Genomic DNA, 16453 nt, shown 5'->3' on the forward strand with positions numbered 1-16453 from the left:
TCCCAGGGAGGCTCTCTGGCCTTCCCCATCTCTAGACTTCCTTGCTCCTGATTCTGCTCATGCTTCTCTGGGTCAAGTGGCTGGGTCTTCAGATTCAAACGTCCCAGTCCCACTATCTTTCCAACATCTGTTTATTGAGAAATACCAAGTGGTGCAGAGTGTGGGCATGGGGAAACCAGCCCTGTCATATCCTACTGATGGGAAGTCACACTGAGTCACATCTATTTAAAGTACAGAAAGCAACTCCAGGCTTACAGATTTCTTCCACCTGGGCCTAGCCTGAAGAAAGTATTTTGTTGTTCAGTCACCAAGTCCCTCTTTGCGACCCCCCTGGACTGCAGCACACTAGGCTTTCCTGTCCGCCACCATCTGCCGGAGGTTGCCCAAGTTCATGTCCATTGAATCAGTGATGCCATCCAGCCATCTTATCCTCTGTCACCCCCTTCTCCTCACTGCCCTCAATCTTTCCCAGCATCAGGGTCTTTGGCAACGAGTCGGCTGTTCACATCAGGTGGCCAAAGTATTGGAGCTTCAGCTTCATCATCAGTCCTTCCAATGTGTATTCAAGGTTGATTTCCTTTAGAATGGGCTTCCCTGGTAGCTCAGCTGGTAAACAATTCGCCTGCAATGTAGGACACCCCAGTTTGATTCCTGGGTTGGGAAGATCCACTGGAGAAGGGATAGACTACCCACTCCCAGTATTCTTGGGCTTCCATGGTGACTCAGCTGGTAAAGAATCTGAATACAATGCGGGAGATCTGGGTTTGATCCCTGGGTTGGGAAGATCCCCTGGAGAAGGGAATGGCTACCCACTCCAGTATTCTGGCCTGAAGAATTCCATGGACTATCCATGCGGTGGCAAAGATTAAGACACGACTCAGCAACTTTCACTTTCACTCCTTTGGGATTGACTGGTTGGATCTCCTTGCAGTCCGGGGGACTCTCAAGAGTCTTCTCCAGCACCACAGTTCGAAAGCATCAATTCTTCAGCGCTCAGCCTTCTTTATGGTGCGGTCCTATTTGTGATAGCAAAGGGAACAGCACCCGACCCCACGTGTACGCGTGGAGGACACCGGGAACCACAGTGTTGCATCCCTAGGATGGAGTATTAGTCGTGTTCAAAAGAACACGCCGGTGGATACTGACATGAGAACATGCCCATGATGTACTGTGGAATGATGGAAGTTAGTCATGGAGCAGTGTGTATGAGAGAAGAAGGTGTATATCTTCATATACACGGGATGTACACCGGAAAAATCTAGACAGATACACAGCTAACTGCTCAAGTTGTTGCTCCTGTGGATGGGGAATGGGAAGGGGTGCTGGATTCATTTGGTAGGGCTGCCATAACTAAATACCACAGATTTGGTGGCTTGAACCACAGAAATTTTCTCACAGTTCTGGAAATCCAAGATCAAGGTGCTGGCAGACCTGGTTTCTCCTGAGGTCCCTCTCCTTGACCTGCAGATGGCTGTCTTCTCACTGTTTCCTCACATGGTCTTTTCTCTGTGCAAGCATGCACTCCAGGTGTATGTCCAACTTTCTTTTCTTTTTGGCTGCACAGTGTGGCCTGTGGGATCTCCGTTCCCCAACCAGGGGTTGAACCTGGGCCAAGGCAGTGAAAGCCCAGAATCCTAACCACTGGGTACCAGGGAACTCCCAAACTTTCCTCTTCTGATAAGGACACCAATCAGATTCGATCAGGGCCCACCCTGAGGGTCTCATTTTAATTTCACCACCCCTTTAAAAACTGTCTCAAGTATTGAGCACTGTGAATTTAAAATGTGAATTTGGAGAGGGGACACAACTCAGCCCATAACAGGGGTTTTCAATTTTTATTATGGTGTTAAAATTTGTTAAAATGAACACTACTATTGGAGGGTTTTGTATATTTCAAGACAAATGTCCCCAGAGCACCCACCCCCTTCCAGGCCTTCTCTGAAGTTAGAGGAGGGCAGCCAATGTCCTCCCCCAGCCAGCTCCAGGACTCCAGCTCCAGGGCTCTCTGAGGCCCGTCCCTGAGGAAGACAGGGTGAGCCCCTCTGGATCACTGGCCAGGTCCTCAGACCCACCCTGAGAGGAGGCAGATGGAGAGGCCTCTGGCATGCAGGCCTATAGTTATAGATACGTATTTTGGACATTTAATACCTTGTAACCCATTCTTCCCCTTCACACCTCTCAATAGAATACAATATTGGCCACTGAAGCAGATAGTAAAATGAAACTAAGCAGGTGATAAAATATGAAGACTGCATGACAACCTGGATGAAAGGAGGTGCAAAATTGTGATCACACAGCAAAGATGTTAGGGGGACCCGGGAGGTACAGAGAGGTTCATCTACCTGAATGAGGCAGTATAAAGAATAATGATGGCAAGGTGAGATGGGGTAGGGCGAAAACAGTAATGCACTGGGCTTTAAAATCAAGCCTCCGGGGAGAGGCGTGCGCTGCCTTGGAGGTCTATTTACATCTGGCAGCTCTCCTGGGTCCTGCTCTGGTCTTACATCTCAGACCAGAAGCAGGAAACTTGCTCCCTGTCCTGTGGTCCTGCACCTCGCTGCATGTTCAGCCCTGCACCTCGCTGCATGTTCAGCCCTGCTGAGGTAGGGACTCTGCCCCTCTGGGTAGCTTTACGATCCTGCACGAGGTGGAAGCCAGGAAAGCAAACCCAGAATCTTGGTGCCAGTTTAGGAAGTTTTGTCATCACTATGTAAATACCCAAGTGTTTATGAAGTGTTTTGAAACACTTTCGTCAGCCTGCCCTGTTTGATTTGTGATTCTCATCAGAGAGGAATGGGTGGGAGACAGCCTGCAGTGATGACTGTAATAGTGCCTCCCGTCAGCCCAGTATTCTTGCCTGGACAATCCCATGGACAGAGGAGCCTGGAGGCCACAGTCTATGGGGTTGCAAGAGTCGGACACAACTGGGTGACTAGGCACACATCCCAGTGTGCCCGCCCTTGACATGGGGGTTTGGCTGCTTCTCCCATGAAGAAGTGAAGTCTGTTTCTCCACCTCTTGGATTCTGGGCTGGTCTTGTGACATGTGTTGAATGCCGCAACCGTGTGAATTCTGTGCGACAGAATGTGATGACAGCGAGGCGGTATGACTTCCGAGTCGGGCCTCGAGGCATTTTGCAGCCTCTGCTGTGGTCCTCTGGGAGCAGGTCCTTGAGACCAGTGTGCTGTGAAGGTGCCCAGTCTGGCCTAGTGGAGGCCAAGTGGGGCAGAACCAAAGGACCTTGCTGACCACCAGCACCAACTGCCAGTCACATGAGTGACACCATCCTGGGCCCACAGCTCCAGGTGGGTTGTCAGATGACTGTGGCCTCAGGAGTGACCCAGGCAAGACCAGCAGATGAACCTTCCTGCTTATCCTAGCCCAAACTGCTGATTCAAAGGCCTGGTTGTTATTTTAAGGCAGTAAGTTTTCAGTGGTTTGTTGAGGCAGCAAAAGATAATTGAGACAGTATATAAATGAATCTAAGTTCATAAACAGCATTTGAATGTTTAAGAGAACTGATTTACCATATTTATAAGTTTAACTATTAGTGGATAAAAATTGCTAACTGATTAGGAAAAATTATGCTTGGCTTGGGAGGTGGGAATAAAGTGGGGGATGAAGGCCTCTTTACCCTCTACTCCCTCCTTGTTTGTAAAGGAAAAAAGAACAAAAGAGAAAAAATATGCTTGTTAGATGTGTGAGTCTCTTATGCTGATACTGAGGTGTTTGAGAGGACCAGTTATTTCAACTCTGTAAAATGTATTAGGGAATTTAATTACCTATGTTTGTAATTGGCATTCATTTTTAGAATTTAATCTGTTGAACCTGTGAGTTAATTAAATATTCATCAAAGACTAAGTGAAAGTAATTATTCTTATTTTAATACAAAAATTAGATTTATAAATAGAAAACTAGATTTGCAACTTGCATTTGGATGCTTAAGAAAAGCTAGTTCTTTTAATTTATAAGTTTAATAAATACAATATTCATTTAAACACAAGCAGCAGTAGGTAGCTTTTCTCTGCACGAAAGCCCCTTCTCCAACATTAAAAGTCCTCAACAGACAACACCAGGTGTTAGCACCCCTACTGGAAGAGTCGGCATTCCAGACTTGCATGCCTTTGCTTCTGTGAGTCCCTGGGCCTGGAATGCTCTCAACACACACACAAATCTTTGGTACCTGGCAAGATTTTACCTTTTTTTTTTTTTTTAAAATAGTAACTTCTTTATTTTTGACTGTTCTGGGTCTTCGTTGCTGTGCAGCCTTTCTTCAGTTGTGAGCTGGGGCTACTCTCTAGTTATGGTGCAGGGGCTTCATTGTGGTGGCTTCCTTGTTAGGGAGCACAGGCTCTCGAGCACACGGGCTTCAGTAGCTGTGGCGTGCGGGCTCTAGAGCACAGGCTCAGTAGTTCTTGCACCTGGGCTTAGCTGCTCCGAGGCAACTAAGGTCTTCCCGGATCAGGGGTTGAACCCACATCTCCTGCACTGGCAGGTGGATTCTTTACCACTGAGCCACCAGGGAAGTCTCGGATTTTACCTTTTCTAAAAGGTCCAGCTGAAACTCTGTGACGAGGTCCTTCCTTGCCAAGTCAGAATCACAATTCCCTGCCTAGACCCATCCAGGCCTCTTTGAGACCAAACCTTGGTGGGCTGTTGGCTGGGACGTTCTCTATTCCGGCTGCAGTGTGAGAACTGAGCTGAAGCCAAGCAAAAAGAAACAGAAGGACTAGTTCCGATGCCCAGGGTGTCTGGGGTGCTTCCATGGCCTGGCTGTGGGAGATGTGGATTTCCAGGTCTGTGCAGAAGGCAGCCTCCTCATGGGCACTGAGACTTTCGATGCCTGGGTCCCTGCCTCTCCTTGTTCTGCTCTCCAGACTTTGCCGGGAAGGGTGTAGTCTGCAGGATCACGCCCCTCTCACCACCAAAGATGTCTACATCCTAATCCTTGGAGCCTGTGAATGTATTACCTTACATGGCCAAGGGGCGTTAAGGTTGTAGACAGAACTATGGTTGCTCATCAGCAGACTTTCCATGGGACATCATCCTGGGTCCATTCATTCAGTGGAATCACAAGAGTCCTTGAAAATGGAAGAAGGAAGCAGAAGAGAGTCAGAGCGAAAGGCCACCAAGGAAGACTGGTGAGATGCGATGTTGCGGGCTTTGAAGATGGAGGAAGGGGCCCACAAGCCAAGGAACATGGGTGGTCTCTGGCAGCTGGTGCAGACACCTTGTTTTTTTAGCCCAGTGAGACCCACGTCAGACTCCTATCCTACAGAACTTTAAGGAAATGAATTGTTTATTCTTTTTTTTCTGGCTTAATACAAATTTATTCTCTCAGTTCCAGACTTTATTCTTTAAGCTGCTAAATTTATGGGAATTTGTTATAGCAACAGTAGGAAACTGATACACAGGGTCACCCACAGGCTTCATTGCTTGAATCAGTGACATCTGTGTGATCAGATGGGAACCAAACAAGCTTGACTCAAGCCTGGCCTCTGACCCCCACAGGCCATGTTGACCTTGGGCCAGTCCAGGCTTCTCATCTAACCCTGGGGCAGCGCAGGCAGCACTCACTGAGTTTATAGAAGTAGGGCAAACGGGTGTAGAGGGCTTAGCTCGGCGCCAGCTGAGACCTAGTCCCCTGTGAGTGGCTGCCATCCTGGAGGCAGTTGGCAAGGCCCTTCTGGCACTACTGAGTTCTTGGAGAAGCAGCAAGTGGTGAGGTGACCTCAGGCCTGGGAGCCTGACACCTGCACCCTGAACTCATCTTGCTGAACTTTTGTGGGAAAGGCGCAGGCCTTGCTGGTGGTCCTGGAGTGTTGGGGGCCCTTGGTCCTTCCTTCGGGTCCCCTGGCTTCTGACTTACTCTCTGCCTGCAGGTCTCCCTCTGATCCACTCAGGCACAGCAGTGGTGCCAATTGCATCTGCCAGGAGGGTTCGGTGCGCCTCCTCACAGCCCTGTGAAGAGTTATTGCCACACTCAGTGGCAGAGAGGCCTGGAACACAGGGCGGGTTTGTAAGCAGTCAGACCTGAGCACTGACTTGAAGCAAGTCACAGGGGGCCAGTGTAGCCCAGTAAGAAAGAGCAAAGTTGGTACTAAAACCTTCTTAGAAACCCTGGCTCTTTGTTCCAGGTTATAAAAATACCCACTATGGGGAGTCCCCTGGAAGTCCATCAGTTCAGCTCAGTTCAGTCGCTGAGTTGTGTCTGACTCTTTGCGACCCCATGGACTGCAGCACACCAGGCTTCCCTGTCCGTTACCAAATCCCGGAGCCTGCTCAAACTCATGTTTATTGAGTTGGTGATGCCATCCAACCATCTCATGCTCTGTTGTCCCCTTCTCCTCCTGCCTTCCTTTCCCGACAACAGGGTCTTTTCCAATGAGTCAGTTCTTCGCATCAGGTGGCCAAAGTATTGGAGCTTCAGGTTCAGCATCAGTCCTTCCGATGAATATTCAGGACTGATTTCCTTTGGATGGACTGGATGGATCTCCTTGCAGCCCAAGGGACTCTCAAGAGTCTTCTCCAACACCACAATTCAAAAGCATCAATTCTTCAGCACTCAGCTTTCTTTATAGTCCAACTCACACGTCCATATGTGACTACTGGAAAAACCATAGCTTTGACTAGATGGACGTTTGTCGGCAAGGCAATGTCTCTAATGTCTCTGCTTTTTAATATGCTGTCTAGGTTTGTCATAGCTTTTCTTCCAAGGAGCAAGCGTCTTTTAATTTCATGGCTGCAGTCACCACCTGCAGTTATTTTGGAGCCCAAGAAAATAAAGTCTGTCACTGTTTCCATTATTTCCCATCTATTTGCCATGAAGTGATGGGACCGGATGCCATGATCTTCATTTTCTGAATGTTGAGTTTTAAGCCAACTTTTTCACTCTCCTCTTTCACTTTCATCAAGAGGCTCTTTAATTATTTTTTGCTTTCTGCCATAAAGGGTGGTGTCATCTGTGTATCTGAGGTTATTGATATTTCTTGGTGACAATACACAGCCTTGATGGAAGTCCATCACTTCAAGGCAAATAGATGGGGAAACAATGGAAACAGTGACAGACTTTATTTTCTTGGGCTCCAAAATCACTGCAGGTGGTGACTGCAGCCATGAAATTAAGATACTTGCTCCTTGGAAGTAAAACTATGACAAACCTAGACAGCATATTAAAAAGCAGAGACATTAGAGACATTGCCTTGCCGACAAACATCCATCTAGTCAAAGCTATGGTTTTTCCAGTAGTCACATATGGACGTGTGAGTTGGACTATAAAGAAAGCTGAGTGCTGAAGAATTGATGCTTTTGAATTGTGGTGTTGGAGAAGACTCTTGAGAGTCCCTTGAGCCGCAAGGAGATCCAACCAGTCCATCCTAAAGGAAATCAGTCCTGAATATTCATCGGAAGGACTGATGCTGAAGCTGAAGCTCCAATACTTTGGCCACCTGATGCGAAGAACTGACTCATTGGAAAAGACCCTGATGTCGGGAAAGGTTGAAGACAGGAGATGAAATGGTTGGATGGCATCACGGACTCCATAGACATGAGTTTGAGCAAACTCCAGGAGTTAGTGATGGACAGGGAAGACTGGTGTGCTGCAGTCCATGGGGTCGCAAAGAGTCGGACACGACTGAGCGATTGAACTGAACTGAACTGAACTGGATGTCCAGTGGTTAGAACTCTATGCTTTCACCACCGTGAGCCCAGAGTTCAATCCCTGGTCTGGGAACTAAGATCCCGCAAGCCCCGGTAAAAACAAGCAAAAAAAAACCCACCAAAAACCACTATCATATTTATAAAATAATAAAATGTTATAGAAAGATATTAACATGTTTATGTTAAAAAATATAACATAATTCCATCTTTAGAGTCCTTGTAAAAAAAAATAGGAAAAATATAAAGAAAAACATCACCCCAATTCTTACACCGAGAACGCCACTTGGAACTCCCGTTTTCTGTCTTCAAATTCCAGGACTTCTATCCTTGCCTCCCGAGTTGCTCTAGATTCGGTTCCAGCCGCGGCCCCGCCCGCCCCTGGGGCTGAGGCAGAGGCTCAGCGGCCTGGGTTAATAGTCGCCCAACCGGACCTACCCGTTCGCTTTACCTCCCCCCGGCCGGCGGGGACGTGCGGCTCCCAGGGACTGCGGGTAGGGTGGGGCCCGGGTGACCGGTGAGGAGTTACGCCCGCCCCTGTGCACTCGGCTGGAGGGGCGGAGACGGAGACAGGGTCGGGGGCCAGAGGCGTCTCCCACCAGGAAGTTGGAGGTTGCCAACTTCCAGCCCCGAGGGGAGGCGCACGACGGGAGCCCGACCGTTCGAGAGCCGGGCTCCAGCGCTGTGCAACTCGGCTGGCTGGGCGGAGCGCGCACGTGTGTTTACGAGTGTGGGGGCCTGTCTGCGGCCGGGACTACAAGTTCCAGGGTGCCCAGCGGCGCGCCTGGGTTTTCTGGCCGCGCGGCCCGCTGGCTCCCAAGCAGGTCGCCTCGGGCTGGCACGCGCCACCTGGCCCCCAAGTAAATAAGGGAGAGACTCCCTGAGCACGGTAAATAGAGTCTAAGTGGGCGGGGAGCCGCCCCGCGCCGCCTGCTCATGTTTCTGCAGAGCCGAGTGTCCCGCCTCCTGGCACAGCTACGCGCGGCGGGGCAGCTGCTCGGCGCCCCGCGCCCCTGGCCCGGCCCCTCGGCGGGTTCCACGAGGACCCGCAGTAGTGCGTGCGGTCCCCCGGCGTCCCTGAGCGCGCACCACCCGCGCGCGCGGACCTCAGCGGGAGTTGGGGCTTGGGGGGCGGCGGCGGTAGGGCGGAGAGCCGGGGTGCGCACCTGGGCCCCCCTGGCCATGGCGGCGAAGGTGGACCTGAGCACCTCCACCGACTGGAAGGAGGCAAAATGTAAGTGTAAGCAGGAGGGGGGCGCGAGGGCGGCGCCCCGTGGGCATTCTCCGGCTGGACAGCACCCCACCAGCCGCCTCGTCCACCCCAGAGAACTGGGGAAGTTAAGGTCCCATGTGCCTGGTATGGACCCCCCCATTAACAGCCACGCCCCCCATGTGCCCAGCCCCGGAAACTACTTACTCCGGACCAGGTCCAGGGCCCCAGTCGGAGGCAGTGTGTGGAGGGTGGCCTCACCCCACTGAAAGGGGTCGCGGGGCTCCCCCAGAGAGCACCCAGGACCTCGCACCTAAATCTGTTGTGCAGGAGGGAAACTGAGGCCCGGCGCCTGCACCAAGCAGCCCAAGGTCACTTGGAGTTTGCTTCAGATCTCGCACTAGGCTCTCAACTCCCCCAGCTTTGCAATACTGTGGTTTCTCAAGTGGTGACATTTTAGACAGAGTGGCAGGGAATGGGCTTTGGGGCTGGCATCCCACCTGGTGGGATCAGATAGGATAGCCACAAGGAACGGGCCTCCCTGGGCAGGCCGGTCACACCTTCCCCCATGCCCCCCGGGCCTGCCTCTCTGGGCACGTGGTCTGGTGCCCTTTAGTCCTTATCGTTGGCCTCTGGACACTTGTGAGCTGTCTCTGCCTCATTCCTGGGGGACACAGGGCGGAGGAGGGGGGCGCGATAGGGCCGAGGGGGGAGGTTGTGTCTGTGAGAACAGTGAGACCCCTGCTCCCCACACCCAGGAATCAAGCCATTTCCTCCGGCTGGGGCGGCGGGCAGGGGGCGTGGGGGGGGGCTCGGCGCGGGCCTTGAGTCCTGGTGGGCATGAGTCCCAGGGCTGGACTCTGGGCCAGAACAGAGGAGGGAAGGCAGGCAACCTGACCTGCGGAGCCTGAAATAGCCCCGGCTGCCAGTCCAGCTGCCTCTGCCCTTCAGGGCATGCTCCCTGGCCTCTTGTGACCATTCCCGGCTGGATCGCCTTTCAAAAGGGCAGGGACGGCAGCTCATTGGCTGGGACTTGCGGTGGCGAGGGTTCAGCCAATGGGGCTGGGGAGGCAGGCCTGGGGCGGGCCGCGGTTGAGGGTTAGGGGAGGTGTCCTCTGGGATTGGAGGTAGAGTTCAAGATGACCTACCCCTGTCTTGAGTTGTAGTGCCTTCGCTGGGATCTTAAAGCACCAGCCGGAAGCACTTGACTTTGCTCCGGGAGCAAAAGGAGTGCTTGCCACCCCTTCAAGCCCTGGCCCCCGAACATCCAGGGTCAGGGTGGGGAATGGGGACTGGCTCCCTGGCACGGGACTGTCTCCACAGGGAGCCCTGATTTCCCTTCTGCGTCAGAGAACAGCATCCCAGGGTGGTGGGAAGGAGAGCTTGGAAGGCTGGAGGCCCAGACACCTGTTCCTGGGTCTGCCGCTTTCTGTAGGACCCAGCTCTCCACCCCTCCCGCTTCTTGCCGGCGCTGAAAACTTCCAGACCTCTTGAAGCTGATGGGCCAGGAATTCCCAGGCTGTTGTGGTGTCTGTCTGCTAGGATCTGGGATTTCCATTCATTTGGTTCGTTTTTATCCAGCACCTTCCGTGTGGCCAGCACTGCCGTGCTGGGGAGACTGGCGGGGACCCTCCCCTCATGGAGCTCAGGTGAAGAAGCAGTGGAGGATATGGTTAGGACAATGAGACAATGCCCAGTAAAGGTCGGTGCTTGAAGAAGCCATGGCGGGCAGGGCTGCCTGAGCTCCCATGTTCGTCCAGGCAGGGGCAGTGTGGGGAGGGTGGGCTTGCCCCAGGAACCCCAGACCTAGGTGGAAGCCCCACCAGTAGCGGTTAGGTGGTAGTTTGTGGGGGTTAGTTATCTATTGCGGCTTAGTAACAGACTACCCGGACACTTAGTGGCTTGAAACAGCTAACGTTTTTATTATCTCTTAGTCCCTGAGGGTCAGGAAGCTGGGAGTAGCTTAGCTGGGTGGCCAGGCTCAGGGTTTCTCAGGAGGCTGGCGGGGATTTGGTTAGAGGTAGAGAGGGCCCTTCCCAGGTGGCTGGCTCCTGTGAAGTGGCTGCTGGCTTAGAGGCCTCATCTGGTCCACATTCAAGGGGAGGGAAATTAGTTTCCACCTTTGGAAGGGAGGAAGATCAAAGAATTTGGGGTATATTTTTAAAACCACCACACCGGGAGACTGCCTCAAGTGGCTTCTGCCTCTGATTGGGGTCCAAGCTTTGATCTTTTATTTAATTATTTGACCGTGCTGCTCAACTTGCAAGATCTCAGTTCCATGACCGGGGATTGAACCCAGGCCATGGTAGTGAAAGCCCAGAATCCTAATCAATAGGCCACCAGGGAACTCCCGAAGAAGCTTTGATCCTGGAAGATCCCCACACTATTTCTTCATTACATTCAGTTTACTTGTTCAGCTGAGTTATATTGTACAGTAAAGTACATCAAGTGTACAGACCTTAAGTGTACAGTCGGTTTACTCTTTATTTTTTGGCTGCGTGGCTTGTGAGATCTTAGTTCCCTGACCAGGGATTGAACCCGGGACGCCAGCAGTGAAAGAACCAGGTCTTAACCACTGGCCTGTGTATGTGTTAAGTTGCTCAGTCGTGCCTGACTCTTTGCGACCCCATGGACTGTAGCCCACCAGGCTCCTCTGTCCATGATGATGCTCCAGGCAAGAATACTGGAGTGGGTTGCCATATCTTCCTCCAGAGGATCTTCCTGACCCAGGGATCGAACCCACATCTGCAGCTCCTGCACTGCAGGCAGATTCTTTACCGCTGAGCCACTGGGGAAGCCCCCTCACCACTGGACTGCCAGGGTATTCCTACAGTCAGTGTACTTTTACGTAGGTATCCAGCTGTGCAACCACTGCTCTGGTCAATAGGTAGAACATTGCCATCGCCCCAGAAGGTTCCTTTGAGCCTCTTTCCAATCAGTACCCCTTTCAGCTAATCTTCCTTCTATCTCTTCATTTTGTTTTCTCTTGAACTTCGTATCCCCAGAGGCATACACACGGTGTGTACAGTCTCTTTTCCTCAACGTCTGTGCGATTTGTCCGCATTACTGGGTGTGCCGACAGTTCGCTCTTTCTTACTGCTGGGTGATATTCCATAGTGTGCCGCAGTTTGTGTGTGCCGTCTCCTTGTTGATGGCCATTTGGTTTCCAGTTTGGGACATTTGGGAATAAAGCTGCTCTGAATATCCTTGCACATGTCTTTGGTGGACACGTGCTCGCCTTTCTGTTGGGGATATACCTACAAGGGCGGCTAAACTGTTGTCTGTGCCTGAGATGATCCTCTCTCAAAGACCGGCACCTAGTAACCAAACTCACAGGAGACCAATGTATAGTTTAGAGGGTTGAGGTGCAGTTCATGGTGGGAAATATAATAGCAGCAGATCTGGAAACTCACGTGCGCCTGGGCAGGGCCTCCTCTCCCTGTGGAAAAGCCATTGTTGTTGTTCAGTCGCTAAGTCGTGTCCGACTCTTTGCAACCCCGTGGACTGCAGCACGCCAGGCTTCCCTGTCCGTCACTGTCACCTGGAGTTTGCTCAAATTCATGTCCATTGAGTTGGCGATGCATCTAACTATCTCATTCTCGGCCACCCTCTTCTCCTGCCCTCAGTCTTTCCCAGCATCAGTGTCTTTTCCAGTGAGTTGGCTCTGGAACTCCCTGGAATTAACCATCAGGTGGCCAAAGTATTGGAGCTTCAGCTTCAGCATCTGTCCTTCCAATGAATATCTAGGTTTGATTTCCTTTAGGATTGACTGGTTGGATCTCCTCGCAACCCAAAGGATTCTCAAGAGTCTTCTCGAGCACCACAATGTTAAAAGCCAAGTTGTAGTCTTAAGTTGGTTCAGCAGCATGTGTTCTCAACTAGGGAGATGGTTGAATGATTTGGAAGCTGATCCCACTGTCCTGAGCACACCTACCCACCTTCCTTGGGCAGTTGCTCAGTGTTTCAGTCCAAACGCAGAGCTGACTGCCTGCTCTGGGCCCCAAGTGCAGCAGCCTCAGTTCATGGCCCAATGGGTCCTCTGGACAGATGGCCACATTCTGCCTGGGTTCTGTGCATTTCTTTGTTCTGGCTGACAGCCCACTTGTATGGACCTATTTTCCCTCTAGGTAAGTAAATACCATCAGGCTGGATCTTCCTGCCCAGGAGACATTCAGTCTCTTTGAGAGACCTCTGCAATATCTAATTTCACTGGCCAGGGGTTAATTCCTTTAGCTTAATTCCCTCGGTTCTAGGATGCCTCGTTACCCCACACCAGGTTATGCCTTTTCATCAGAAAGAGTGTGGAAACAGTTCTTCTATAAGGCATGTGGGTGCGAGGGGCCTTAAGGTCAGGCACTGGCAGCTTTGTCACCATAGGAAGGGCCTGGCCTCCAGAAGAAGGGCAGGTCCCTTCTGGCCTGCAGTAGGGGCGGAACTGTGTGCTAAAAAGAGAATGGACATTGGTGTCATCTGACATGGCAAGCCCCAGCATCACTGCTTCCATGCTCCCTGAGCCTCAGTTTCCTTATCTGTAAAGTGGGAACAACAGCACCCAATTTGTAAGTTGTGCTAGGATCACGTTAGAAACTGTTTTGTACACAGCAGGCACAGGGTCCCCAGCAGCCCCTCTTCCTTGTCACCCCTCAGGTCTGTCTCCTCTTTCTGCTCCGTTCTGGCCCTGGTGACACTGGGCTCATGTAAACTTGTCTCCGCCATGGTCTCGAGTGCTAGAGCCCTGACCCTCTCCCTCTCCCTGGGGGCTCAGGATAGGGCCCATGTATTCCAGCCTGTCTGCACAGGGCAGGGCGAAGACTGATTTCAACCCCTGTGGGCTTTCACGCAGAATGGATGATTTATCTGCTTTGACTGCTGAACCGGGAAAATTTCCAGGCACACCTGGGAATTGGGGGGGCTTCTCCCACCTGTCTTCTGGGAAAGCAGCCTTGGCACATTCCAGCGCAGGGGGCGACAGGGGGGCCTGGGATGGTAGAAAAGCTCCAAGGTGCCTTGTGCTGTCTCCCCATGGCTCGTGCCACGGGCTTTGACGAGCACCTGCTCTCCGGGGACGGGGAGCCTGGGTGACTAATGCCCCTGCCGCAGGGTTCCCAGAGCCCAACCCTTATCAGCCCTGCCCACCTGGCCCTCTCCAGAAGAGAAGGTTCTCACCAGCCCACCCTCACCTTTCCAAACACCGTCGGGAAGCGCCATAAAGACACTTCTTAAAACACATCATTGAATTCCTGTTCGCCCACTGCACTTTATGGTTCTGGCACAACCTGCTTCCTCCAGCTTGGCTTTCGTGCCTGGGAGCTGCTGAAAGCTTCGTCTGGGGTCAGGCCTCCCCATCAAACTTTACTGCAAACATCTTTTTTCTAGAACCTATCTCACTGAGCTGTGAAATACTCTGGCCTCTCTAAAAAAGAAAGAAAATTAAAGCGTATGTTGTACATCTTTTATAAGAAAAATAAAACTCACTTGTGCTTTAAGCCTGCGCTTGTGTTTCTGGCAGAAGGAGGTAGAAATGCGTGGGGCGGGACTTCCCTGGTGGTCTAGTGGGTAGGACTCCTTGCTCCCCACGCAGGGGACCTGGGTTCGATCTTTGGGCAGGGATCCCACATGCCGCAACAAAGACCCAGCACAGCCAAATAAATAAAAATATATATTAAAAAAAAAGACACTCGTGGGGCGCATGCCCACCCTAGGGTCCTGCTTCTCCTCCTGGAGCAAGTGGGGGGAGCCTGGGGGCAGCCTCCCTGGCAGGTGAAGCCGAGGCCCTGAAGACAGCGCTCGGGTCCTCAGCTGGCTTCTCCTCTCCCATAAATCAGATTAGCACCGCCTGTAGCTCTTCAGGGTCACCCAGGCCTCCACTTTGTTCTGGAGATGAACGAGGACTTGGCACCCCACACCCCAGCCCCAGGAGGTGTGCACTTGGGGACCACAGACTGGAAGGGCAGGCTGACAGGTGTCCCCAGGGCTGGCACCTAGACTGCTGGTGGCCATGCAGGCAGCTCTGGCAGTCTTCCTTGGCCATCTCTGGGAAGTAGAGCCGTGTTTTGGTCTTTGCTGGAGAGAGGAGTGGGCTGTGGGGGCTGGGGGTCACTCAGAGCAGGCCCCAGGTCCTGGGGAGGACAGTGCAGGACAGAGCCCTGGGCCGTGTCCTGCTCTGGGTTCCTTCTGCTTGCCTGTGACCAGGGCCGATTGCTCAGCTGCTTTTGTAAAGCAAGGTGATGGTCTCTGCCAGGTGGTGTCTGCTAGAGGACATGGGCCATCTCTGGGTGCCTGAGGCTGCCCCAGCCGGAGGAACTCCGCTGTGGGAGTCCTATGGGGTCGCCTTGGACCACCCCCTCTGATATCACAGCATGGGCTTTCATTGGCCACAGTCCAGCTGGCTGTGAGTACTGGTACTTGAGCACCCTGAGACCTCCGAGGGGGTCTGTGGTCACAGTTGTGCAAGAAGACAAATATGGGGACCCAAGTAACTTAAAAGGGCTTTCCTAGTGGCTCAGGTGGTAAAGAATCTGCCTGCAATGCAGGAGACTTGGCTTCGATCCCTGGGTCAGGAAGGTCCCCTGGAGAAGGGAATGGCAACCCACTCCAGTATTCTTGCCTGGAGAAGTCCACGGACAGAGGAGCCTGGCGGGCTACAGTCCATGGGGGCGCAAGGAGTCAAACAGGACTTAGCAGCAACAGATCTCACTCCCAGGAAGGAGTGAGTGTGTCTGATGTGTATATGGCGCCCAACAGCTTCCTCTGCGTTTTCACAGCCACCTTCTCACTCACAGCAAGCTTGGGTGCTGGGGAGGGCCTTCCTTGCCCCTATTCTAGAGACGAGAAAACTGAGGCTGAGAAGGGTGAGCGCCTTGCCCATGAACACGACTGTCGGGGGGCATGAGCCCAAACCTGGGGGGCCGAGGAGCAAGAGCGGAGTGGAAACGCCTGCACGGCCAGGCCCTGGGCCAGCACGGGCCTCAGACAAGCTGGGGGGGGCGGGTAGCAACCAGAGCCTAGCTTTTGCTCTCCAGTGCAGCTGTTCTAGATCTCGCTCCATTTCCCCACGCAAAGGCTCTCTCCTACATCAAGGCTTTTGAACATGCTGCTCCCTCGTCCCAGAAGGCCCTGTCCTCTTAGCAAACCTGCCTTCACCCTTCAGGTCTCAGATCCTTGGTTCACTGATTTATCCCAGGGACCCTCACATGTGCCCTATGCTGTGCCCGGTGCTGGAAATCCAGCATAAATACGACAGGTCCACATACGGCCAGGGTCAAGCAGAACACAGATGGTAGGGCAGGCAACTGTTCTGGGGAGTGGGAGGGCCAGGAGGAGGAGGCAGTAAAGGAAGACCAAGCGGGAGGCACAGCAGGCACAAAGGCCCTGAGGCAGGCAACAGCTTGGCTGCTGGGGGCACTAACTGGAAGGCTCAGGGTTGAAGTGCGGTAGGGAGGGTAGCACGGGAGGAGGTTGGGAAAGAGGCGGGCTCTCCAAGCACAGGTAAGGACCTGGAGTTTGAGCTGAGCTTTGCACGGAGAGACGGCTTCTGACTTCTGTTCCTGAGATCTCTGGGCTGCTGTGTCAGGGTGGGCACTAGGA

At 52.6% G+C, this 16453-nt stretch overlaps 1 protein-coding gene and 1 long non-coding RNA gene across 16 annotated transcripts in view; one reads left to right on the forward strand and one right to left on the reverse strand.

Annotated features, from left to right (window-relative positions):
• Window positions 1-3932: 3932 nt before the first annotated feature.
• LOC145523047 (uncharacterized) lies at window positions 3933-8358 on the reverse strand. The gene is made up of 2 exons (XR_014066325.1): window positions 7929-8358; window positions 3933-5081 (listed from the first exon to the last, which is right to left on the reverse strand). It is a non-coding gene; the product is annotated as an uncharacterized LOC145523047 (long non-coding RNA).
• Window positions 8359-8442: 84 nt separating this feature from the next.
• MACROD1 (mono-ADP ribosylhydrolase 1) overlaps window positions 8443-16453 on the forward strand; it is a 152673-nt gene continuing 144662 nt past the window's right edge. For all 15 annotated transcript variants that reach the window (XR_014066320.1, XR_014066319.1, XR_014066321.1 and 12 more), the window contains exon 1: window positions 8443-8890. Coding sequence is in view for 8 of the 15 variants with exons in the window: in XM_081532742.1 (XP_081388868.1) it covers window positions 8593-8890 (298 nt within the window). In the remaining 7 variants the exon portion in view is untranslated. The remainder of the gene's footprint in view (window positions 8891-16453) is intronic.

The sequence above is a fragment of the Giraffa tippelskirchi genome, chromosome 10 (genome assembly GCF_054371585.1).
Source record: "Giraffa tippelskirchi isolate mGirTip1 chromosome 10, T2T-mGirTip1v1.2.pri, whole genome shotgun sequence".
Classification (NCBI taxonomy): Eukaryota; Metazoa; Chordata; class Mammalia; order Artiodactyla; family Giraffidae; genus Giraffa; species Giraffa tippelskirchi.